General features: G+C 53.8%; 1 protein-coding gene and 1 long non-coding RNA gene across 3 annotated transcripts; one reads left to right on the top strand and one right to left on the bottom strand.

Annotated features, from left to right (window-relative positions):
• Positions 1-1762: 1762 nt before the first annotated feature.
• On the bottom strand, positions 1763-5173 carry RPS16 (ribosomal protein S16). Its single transcript, XM_036743109.1, has 5 exons — positions 4970-5173; positions 3413-3514; positions 2618-2714; positions 2453-2500; positions 1763-1974 (listed from the first exon to the last, which is right to left on the bottom strand). Exons 1-5 carry the CDS (start codon positions 5015-5017, stop codon positions 1829-1831), a joined length of 441 nt encoding a protein of 146 aa, XP_036599004.1. The 5' UTR covers positions 5018-5173; the 3' UTR covers positions 1763-1828.
• Positions 5174-5424: 251 nt separating this feature from the next.
• LOC118835827 lies at positions 5425-8366 on the top strand. 2 transcript variants are annotated; one of them, XR_005009523.1, is made up of 5 exons: positions 5425-6066; positions 6674-6870; positions 6995-7039; positions 7898-8017; positions 8171-8366. It is a non-coding gene; the product is annotated as an uncharacterized LOC118835827 (long non-coding RNA). The 2 variants fall into 2 exon arrangements; XR_005009522.1 differs by lacking the exon at positions 6674-6870 and having other exon boundaries at positions 5426-6066.
• Positions 8367-9523: the final 1157 nt, after the last annotated feature.

Genomic DNA, 9523 nt, shown 5'->3' with positions numbered 1-9523 from the left:
CAGCTGTTCCTGGTGGGGGATCAGGCAAGCCACATTTCTCAAAAGCTCGGAGACCTAGCAGAGATGGCCAGGTATTCACAGCTGAGAGAATCTAGCACCTCTAGGAATGCCCTTAGGCACAGGTCCCACTCTAGACTCCAAACACTCTAGACTAGGTGTGGCTTAGAAGGAACCTGCTCAGAGGCTGGAGACCTTTCCCCTCATTGACTGGAGATGTAGCAGTCAGGAAAATAGGGGGCGGAGTTCCAGTCCTTACCAGTATTAGCCCAGTGATCTTAGACAAGTCACTTAACCCTATTGGGTCTGTGTCCTCCAGGTTTGGAGCAGATGGCCTTCTGCTCTATCATGTTCCACCTCATAGAACATCTCCCATTTCTGGGTGGTAAATGGTGCCCTCTGCAAACTAGCTCCTGTCCCATCAATCAGCAATTTAAAATTGGTTAAGCAACAACTCTTCTCAAACCCAACAGCCTAAACCCAGTAATGGCTGTGGGAACAGAAAGTAGTCGTTTCAAAGCTAGGATTGGAGGGCAATGGTGTAGAGAGGGGCTTGGTGGGATGCTGAGGGTCCTCAACCAGGGAACTCCCTCAACCTTCTCCCCCTGAAGTCTTTAGGACCCTAGCCTCTAGATTCTGAGTTGGAAGGCCTGTCAGTGGGTAAAGGGTAGAAGCCCAAGAGTGCCCTGCTACTAGTTCGAGGTCCAGAAGAAGGAGCTAGATGTAGAGGCCTGACCAGACTTCCTCCATCACACACCCTCCACTTGCCTCTTGGCCCATCCCTTTCCTCCACACCAACTGGGAAGTCTAAATTTCTGAGAAAGGGCAGCTTCTGGGTCCCCACCAAGAAAAAATCCCCTTTCAGCATCTTCTCAGGGCCCACCCTCAGGATGGTCACCCAAGCTCCTCAGCCCGAGGCTGAATGGCTTTATTAAGGTGAAAAGGCTCTCCACACCTCCTGGCAGTTGAAAACAGTGGGGGCAGGGACCCCTCCACAGCACAGCCTGCATTTCCTTTGTTCTCTATTTAGCTGGGTAGAAAGCACACATGGGATCCAGCAGGGCCCTAAGAGAGACCCAACTGTGAAATCTACTTGGAGATCCCACCAGCATCCTCATCCTCCTCTGGTTAGTGTCAACTGTGTCCTTTAGCCAGTGCCCAAGGCCTGATCTTTTCTGGAGGATCTTCCTACCCCTCACCAGGACACTTGGTACCTGTTTGTTCCTAACAGTTATAGTTCTAACACTTCCCTGCTTAGAAATCCTGATCAACCCACTCCCTACATCACTGACCAACTTCCATCACCTTCTGGGATCCATCAGCACACAGAAGACTCATTCCATCCTGACAACAGCACTGAGTTGCCCAATTTATGCATATGTGATAAGTACACATATATGTATACAGACACATGTACCACTTCCCATCTCTGCCGCCTAATCCTGGCCCTTGTCCCTAACTCACCTTGCAGACCATCAGAGCAGAGATAGGAAATGCCTTGTTCAGCGCTATTTGTCACATTTCCTTAAGTAAGGGCTTCCTGAGGGCAAGGACCGGGTCCTTTTGCTTTTAAGAACAGGAAAAAGGTTTCAAACCCACTTTGAGAAGGGTGACTGTTTTATCTCGATGTGGGGGTAGCTGGGGAAGACAGTCCACTACGTCAGACTAGCACTTCAACATGAGAAAGGTTAGAGATCTGTGGCTCAGCTCCAATGCTTCCCTCTTAGGACATAAAGGTCCATCCATATTCAAGACCAACCACAGCTTCTTAAACCTGAAAAGGTTATATAGCAAATTTATTGCAAAAAGGCCCACAATCCCACCAGTTGCCTTATCGATAAGATTTCTGGTAGCGAGCCCGGGCCCCAGGGCCACCAAACTTCTTGGACTCGCAGCGCCGAGGATCAGCCACCAGCAGAGTTCGGTCATATTGGATAAGGATGTCTTTTATTTCCTTCTTGGAGGCCTCATCCACATCTGGAAGGAGGTAGAAGGAGGAAGAACAGCCCTATCAGTACACTGACAACAACTTGACCAACAATTCCAGGTTGACTCCTATTTGGTCCTAAGTACAGACAGTATCTACAGACAGCTGGCAAGGGGACCTGGTGCAAATTGTGCCAGATACCTTTAACTAGGAGTGTGACCCTGGGCATAGCTTCCACCCCAAAGGGTGGGTTGTGGGATCAAAAGAGGAAACACACGCAAAGTGTTTTGTAAACAGAAGCTGGCTCACCCGCCCTAAAGACAAGGAAGGAGGAGCCAAGAGAAGGAAAGCATCCCACAGAAACACCCACCAACTCTACCCCCCAAAGAGGAATCGATGGCCCCTGCTGCTGTCCACATGATTCCTGTAGACCCAGGTCATGGACGGATGTAGCCCCCAAGGCCTAACAATGATACCCAGGAAACAGGGAGGGTATGGGAATGACCACATCACTGGCTCTTTACTTACATTTCTGGTAATAAGCCACCAGGGCTTTGGAGATGGACTGCCGGATAGCTGCACAAGGAGGAAGAGGGGACATTAGCAGTGACTATGTAATTGCCACCCCCCAAGAATGCCAAGAGGCTGGTAGAGACATTCCTGGGCTCCTCTTTCCACCCAAACCCAACTCACCATAGATCTGGGCGACATGGCCTCCTCCTTTCACACGGACCCGGATATCTACTCCAGCAAAACGTTCCTTGCCCAGCAGGAGGACAGGCTCCAGCAGCTGCAAAACAGTAGACAGTCTCAGCAGATGTGCCTCTAGGATCACTCCAACTGACCATAACACAGTGAAATAATCTGCTGGCTGGTTATCATGGCAAACCACTCATGGCCTGACAAGGGCTCCCAGAACACTCTTTCCCCATTATGTGACAAGGGCAGACTCCTTCCCAAACCAATCAACACCAACTATGATCATGATGTCCCAGGAGCCTCAGCCCAAGCCTTTGGGCCCTTTCTACCACAGGTGAGCTCCTCCCAAGGCCTCTCTTTAGGGGAGGGGCTTAAGGCAGCTGTCCTTCACCACCTCCCTCCCCCCTTTCTTGTATCTGTACTCTCAGTGCTCTGCACAAGGCACAAGTTTAATAAATCCCTGCTGGCCAAATACAGGGACTGCTAAGTCTAGGCGAGGTTATCTTTTCCTCCAAAGGTAGGTGAGTAGAAGAATTACATTTTCTCCTGCTGAGGAGCTTATAAGCACATACAGCCTCCTTGCTATCCCCTGATCTGTGCTGGCTCAGTGTCTTAACAGCAGGTGTGTCTGCCTGCCCTACCCCCACCCGGCCCCTTCACTCTGGTCAGCAGAAAAGGAGGGCACTGGGACTGCCTTTGCCTTTTCTCTTCCCTGAAGAGATGAAGAGAGCTAAAGAGGCGGGGGAGGTGTAGAGAACCCTTGAGGCTACGGCAGGCCAGTCCAGGTACCTTGTACTGCAGGGTGCGAGGCTCGATCATCTCCAGTGGTCGCCCATTCACCTTGATCAGCCCATTGCCTCTCTTGCAGTGGGCCACAGCGGTGGCAGTTTTCTGGGAAGAAAAAAACTCACATTTCTATGTGGTTTTAGGGATTACAGAGTGCTTTCCTCCCCACAACGATAAAGGGTAGGGAGAGTACGTCCATTTTCTAGACACAGAAACTTAGCTAAAGATGTAGTGGTCTTCCAGCATTGCTGAGGGGCCTGTAACAGGAGTAAATTTTCCATGTGCAGTGCTTTAAAATTTGCAAAGGCACTTTTCGGGACAGCTTACACCCATTTCCAAGAAGAGGACAGGAGAAGTGGCTGAGATTCAGTAAGGCAGATAGGAGGGGTCCAAACTCACCAAGTAACCCATAGCTAAATATTTGAGATCTCTAGTTCAGAAAGTTTCAATCCAAAACCTTTATTTCACTGAAGAAAACAGGCAAAGGACCTGTGAGGAGGCATGGCATAATGGAGAGAGCACTGGGCAGGAATTCAAGAAAAGCAAGGTTCAAATCCTGTCTTAGATATGACCTATGTGATCCTGGGCACCCCGCACACCTCATTGGTTTTGTTTTGAAGATCAAGTGACTGTTAACCTGAGGGTCATACATACACAAATGCACCTCACAGACCTGTGCTCATTCTAATGCAAGGTGCCCTTCCAAGCCTCCCCCTCTTCTGGCCTCACTTTTCCCATTTGGAAACATGGGGTAATTACTCCCCCTGCCAGGCCAACTCCCTACCAGTCAGTTAAGACCAGCTGAGACTGAAATACTATCACCACTCCCTGAGAGGAATTGAGAAAAGGGCCCTGGTGGAGGCAATGCCAGGCAGACCCTTGGGTGAAGAGCCCCAATCTGGTTTGGGAAGGGTTTGAGCCAGAGAGACAAAGACCCCGAGGCCACCGGCTCATTTGGAAGATGAATTATGTTCCTGCAAAAGAGGGTCCAAAGGGCTGAGGGCATCCTAAGCCAAGGGGCCACCTTGACCCAGAAGACCATTTCACATCTCTCTAAGAGTTGGGTGGGTGGGGTTTCGGGGGCGATGCAATTCTTTGGTTTTTCTTAAAGGTTGCAAACTTCAGAGTGATAAGTACACATATATGTATACAGACACATGTACTTTTATGTATGTGAATTTGTGAGACGGGGGAGGTCTGAGGCTTTGGGCTGGTCATAGGCCTGCGAGAGCAAAGACAAGGCCTGACTTCCCGGCTTCGAATCCAGGCCCCTCCTAACGCTACGCCAGGGCTATCTCCATCGAACCTCGGCTCTTTCACGGTAGGCCTAATCCGCGACACGCTTGGAGGTTTGCCTTCCATCCACGCATCCACGAGCCCACTCCAGGGAGAGAACGAGCCGATGTTGGGCGGGAAGATGTCAAAGGCAAGATCTGAACCTCTGGATCGCCCGGATCCATCAGCTCGGGAGGCGTCCCCGGGCGCAGACACGTGGGCCCCGGCGGAACCGGAAGGCCCCCTTCTTCTCCCCTCCCCCACCCCGCGGACCCTCTCACCTACCTTTCGCCCGAAGACCTGGACGGACTGGAGCGGCCCCTTGGACGGCATGCTGCTGGCTGGCGGCGCAGGCCCAGAACCGGGCTGGAGGAGGAGGAGGAGGAGGTGGTGGTGGCGGCGGCAGCGGCGGAAGCCGTAGACGAGAGCTCCTCACCCGTGCGGCGCTAAAGCACGAAAGGGGCTCTTGGGAACGCGAGGGCTGTTTTCCACGGTTTGCGCAGGCGCAGACGCCTGGGCAAGCTGCTCACCAGAGAAAGGGGGTAGGGCCTAAGAGGTGCGGCGGCGGCACTTTACGGCAGGGGCGGAGCCTGGCCTTGGGGAAAGGGGGAGGAGCCAACGGTCTAGCAGCGAAGTGACGGCGATCCTTATTGGCTGGCTCTTATCATTTGTATAGTCATCCCTGACACCGCCCCCTCCTCTCCCCGGCCTTTGCCCCAACTCCTCCCATTTAAGATTCCAAGGCCCTCTTCCCGCCCCCGCCCACCCGTACCGCTCCCTCTTTCAAGACTCCCACCCATTAGGCTAAGACCTTTCCTCCAGACTCCATCCGCTGGACTTCCATCCCCCTCCTCAGCGCCCCCTGCCTAACGATCCTCCCCCCGCCCGCCCTCAGGACAGCCTTCCTTCTCTCGAACCACCCCCTTCTCCTCCCTCCTCCATCTCCCCGCTTTTAGACTCCCCCCTTCCAAAAGCCCCTTCTAGGATCCCCTTCTCCCCACACTCTCCTCAAGACCCTTACCTTAAGTCCTTCCCCTCCCCCGTTTCCACAGCAACCCCCCTCCAAGCCCCCTTGGGCATCCTCTCAGGGACCCGCGCCTCCCACCCCTACAGCCTGGGGGGGGGGGTTGCCTCAGTTTCCCCAGCCTAGCCCTCTGTCCAGGGAGGTCAGAGGTGTGTCTGTCTATGGCTATGTGTCCCCAGGACTCCATGGACCCGTAGCGCCTCATCTCCTGGGACCTCTGACTGCACCTCCCCTGGTTGCTGGCCCCTGATAGATTGATCGATTGATTGACCGGGGAGGGGCCAGACTTCCAAGTCCAGCTGGAAGCCTCCCACTTGTCATTCCTTTGTGGAGCTGAGAGCATAGGATGGATTCGAGGGTGAGTGAGTGAAGGGGGAGGGGATGGAAGAGAAATGGGTACCCCCTGAGACATGGCCAGGGACCTGCCTGCAGAGACACCAGCTCCCACCCTCACCCCGAGGCCCAGACAGCTCCAGGACAGACGGAAAGAGACAGAGCCAGTCCCCTACTCTAGAGACCCAGACAAGAAGAGTGCTAGCTAGCATTAAGTAGCAGGGTACAAATACTATGTCTTTTGAGCCCCACAGCCACCTTGGGAGGTGAGGGCTATGATTATCACTAGTACAGAAATGGGAAAACTGAGGCAGGCAAATGAATGTTACCCATCTTGACCCAGCCAGGGAATGAGGCTGGATTTGAACTCAGGTCTAATGACACTAGCCCTAAATCCGTTACACTGTAACCTGTGAACACGGGCCTAGTCTGTATCGGTGAGATTTGAGTGTGTGTGGCTGGGCCCCCTTCTCCCAAACTCAAGCCAACATCTCCCCCTCCTCACTGTGGGGACTCTTCACACCTTCCCGAAGTTTCCCTGGTTTGGGGAGCGTTTCTCTGCTCTGCAGAAGCTCTGAGCTCTGCCTCACCCAAATGCACTCTAACCCTCCCCTCCCATCCGTCTCTTCCAGGTGCCTGAGGCTCCCTGCTCCCTAGGCCAGGGAGATGGGTAGGAGGGGTAGGAGAGGCCCTCCCCTCCCCACCAGCCCTCATGTGGTTCTTCTGGGCCCTCCTTGTGTTGGTTCACCCCCTGGGGGGTCCCCCTCTGGGGCCCCCCAGCTGCCCTTGGGAGCCCCTCGAGGTTCTTATGGCTATCATGGAGGCCCTAGTGAGTGGGCAGGCTGGTGGCCAGTGGGAACTGGGAGAGGACAGCAGCTGGTGGGGATGGGAGGGCATGGTGGGAAAGGAACCTGGGCTATCTGGTGGCCAGCTCTTTCCCCCTCCAATCCCAGGGCGATAGAAATGACGGGACCCTTTACACTCCGGATAGTCTCTCTGTGAGTATGCTTTGCCCTATCCCACTCCCCATGGTGGGGGTCCTATTTCCCCATTTTTCTGTGGAGGAGAAGAGAAAGTCAGAGGCCCTTAAGAAGGGCAAACCTGTCTGTCCTCGGGGGTCCTAGGCAAGAGTGTCTGATTCCCTTTCACCTAGATACCCTGGGATGCCAGTGATTTGGGAGGGGTGTGCCTCAGAAGTCAGCAGTTTGGGTGTCTTGGGAGGTATATTCTGAGAAGCCATGTTTTGGGCCCTCTGATGAGGACTCCTCAAGATGGGGGTGATGAGTCTCCATCAATGTGTGTTCCGTCAAGGCTATGGGGAATGGAATTTAGGGGCCTTTCTGCTGGAGGTCCCCCAGGACAGGATGGAGGTGGTGGGTCTCTGCAGGTGTGCCCTATGGAGAGTCTGCACTGCTTTGGGGTGGAGCTGTCTGTGATTGGGCATGAGGAAGGGCCAGCAGCAGTGAGGGCTGTGAACCGGCTGAAGCGCTCATTTCGAGCCCTGGGGTACCACCTGTGGGGAGCCAGGGGAGGAGCTGCCTCAGGCCCCTGTTCCCCCTGCGAGGGATACCCTGAGAGGCCTGTCCTCCAATTCTTGGCCAAACTTCTGGAGCTACTGCACGTAGCCTGTGCTGGAGCCCATCAGGCTGGGTGAGGGGGGGTGGCCAAGCCTCTGCACAGCCCTCCCCCATGCACTACCCCTGCAGGTCCCCGGAGACATTCTCAGGTATCCCTCAGGGAAGGAGGGATGGGAAGGAAGTGGGGGAATAAAAAGGGAAGGGAATGGGAGATCTTGGAGGTCTCCATTGCCCCTCTCTTAACACCTGAATCTTCTTCACCCCCACCCTTGCTTTCAGGCTGGAGGCCTTTAGAGGCCTAGATTTCCAGGGTCCCCTGTTACCACATCTGGAGTGCCAGCAGGTCCTAGGGTAGGAGGGAACTAGGGAAGACCAGAGAAGGAAGAGAAGGCAGATATGGTGAGTGACTGACACCCATCCCTTCAGGGAGGGCCTCACATCCTGGGCTAGGGCTGGAGGTGGAGGTCGGGGACCCTTGGCTTCTGTTCCCCTTGGAGAAGGTGGAGTAGGCTGGCTTCCCCAAGGCCTAGCCCAGACCCCCTCCATCTCCAGACAGGTGATGATGCTGCTGCCCTCACCCCAATGCGGCACCTTCCACCTTCCATGGACAGGACTGCTTCCGCCTTTAGGATCCCTAAAGTTCCCCTTTCTCCCAACCCCTCCCCAGGCTGTGTCCTGACCCTAGCACTTGGCTGGGCATCCAGTTGGCATTTACATGTTTATCAAATAAAAGTGTGAATATCAGGGAGTGACTGATCTATAAATAACATCCTAAGGGCACAGAGAGGTTTGTGAAATACTTAATGGACCTGGATCTTGCTGCCAGGTGGATGACCCCTGCTGCATAACCCGGAACTGATATTCACAGATGAGGATGCACCCTCTTCCCAATCTGAGACCCTGTCTCATGACGTTGCCCTGGGACAGTGAGAGCTGCTTCCTAGCTGGAATTCCCACCCGTGACCCCTGCTTCCCACCAAACCCTGTGCACCCTGCAAAGACCGCCGACTAGGGGAAGCCTTCCAAAGCACAGCTTTGCACCCGGACACTCCCTCATATCTCCTTTAGAAAAAGTCTTCCATGGTTCCCATTGCCTACCTTCTCTGGCTTTTCAGTGCCATACCCTAGACCCCCAGGATCTTCCCTCCAGCCAAACTGGATTGCTTACCTCCTGAAGTGGGCACCAAGGTTCCCAGCCTCCGCATCTTTGCTCTCTAGGTTCCCTCCACCTGGAATGACCTCCCCACTAACTCTAATTCTACCTATCCAAATGCCACCTATCCCTCCTTCAAAGCCCAGCATGGTGGAGTGGAGTCAGAAGAATGGCTGGGCTTCTAGTTGATTAGCTGAGTGACCCTGGCAAGTCTCCTTCCCTCCACAGGAAGGTGAAGGCACCAGACAGATGGTCCTTGTGACCTTCATCCATGGGCTGCCCTCTCTGAGGGCCCTTCCGACGCCTCAGCTCTGCTGAACACTCGGTTCATCTCACGAATTTCATGAACGTAGCTTTTCCCACCTCCTAGACTGGTTGGGGCCAGGCCTTCCTGTCTTGTGCCCAGCTCAGTGAATTGCACAGGAGGCACAAACACTTAGTAAAATGGTTGGTAAATCACATTTTGGCTGGCACGGCATTTCTGAGTTAGAGTCTCTCTCTCAGGCCTACACAAGTTTTCTGGGCTGCCCCCTGCCCCAATTCCACAGTTTTAACAAAGACAAAGCAATTCTTTTTCCTCCTCCACTTATTACTGCCCCTCTAAATTTACCACGTTCAGGACAGTGTTCCCATCAGTTTACAGGGGACAAAAGTCACCTAAAGGGGCCTGTGACATTACTGGGGAGTTACCTGGAGTTGTTTCCCAAGACCTTTAGGGATGGAAGATTTTGGGGGACAGGAAGAATGTGGAA

The sequence above is a fragment of the Trichosurus vulpecula genome, chromosome 2 (genome assembly GCF_011100635.1).
Source record: "Trichosurus vulpecula isolate mTriVul1 chromosome 2, mTriVul1.pri, whole genome shotgun sequence".
Classification (NCBI taxonomy): Eukaryota; Metazoa; Chordata; class Mammalia; order Diprotodontia; family Phalangeridae; genus Trichosurus; species Trichosurus vulpecula.
Note: the sequence above shows the minus strand (reverse complement) of the source record. Positions and strands in the feature narration are given on the sequence as shown.

Coding starts and splice junctions, on each gene's coding strand:
- RPS16 (XM_036743109.1), bottom strand. CDS start 5,017: ATGCCGTCCAAGGGGCCGCTCCAGTCCGTCCAGGTCTTCGGGCGAAAG. Junction 2,715..3,412: donor CTCGCACCCTGCAGTACAAG/GTACCTGGACTG, acceptor ACTGTTTTGCAG/CTGCTGGAGCCTGTCCTCCT. Junction 2,501..2,617: donor CCATGTCGCCCAGATCTATG/GTGAGTTGGGTT, acceptor CTCCTTGTGCAG/CTATCCGGCAGTCCATCTCC.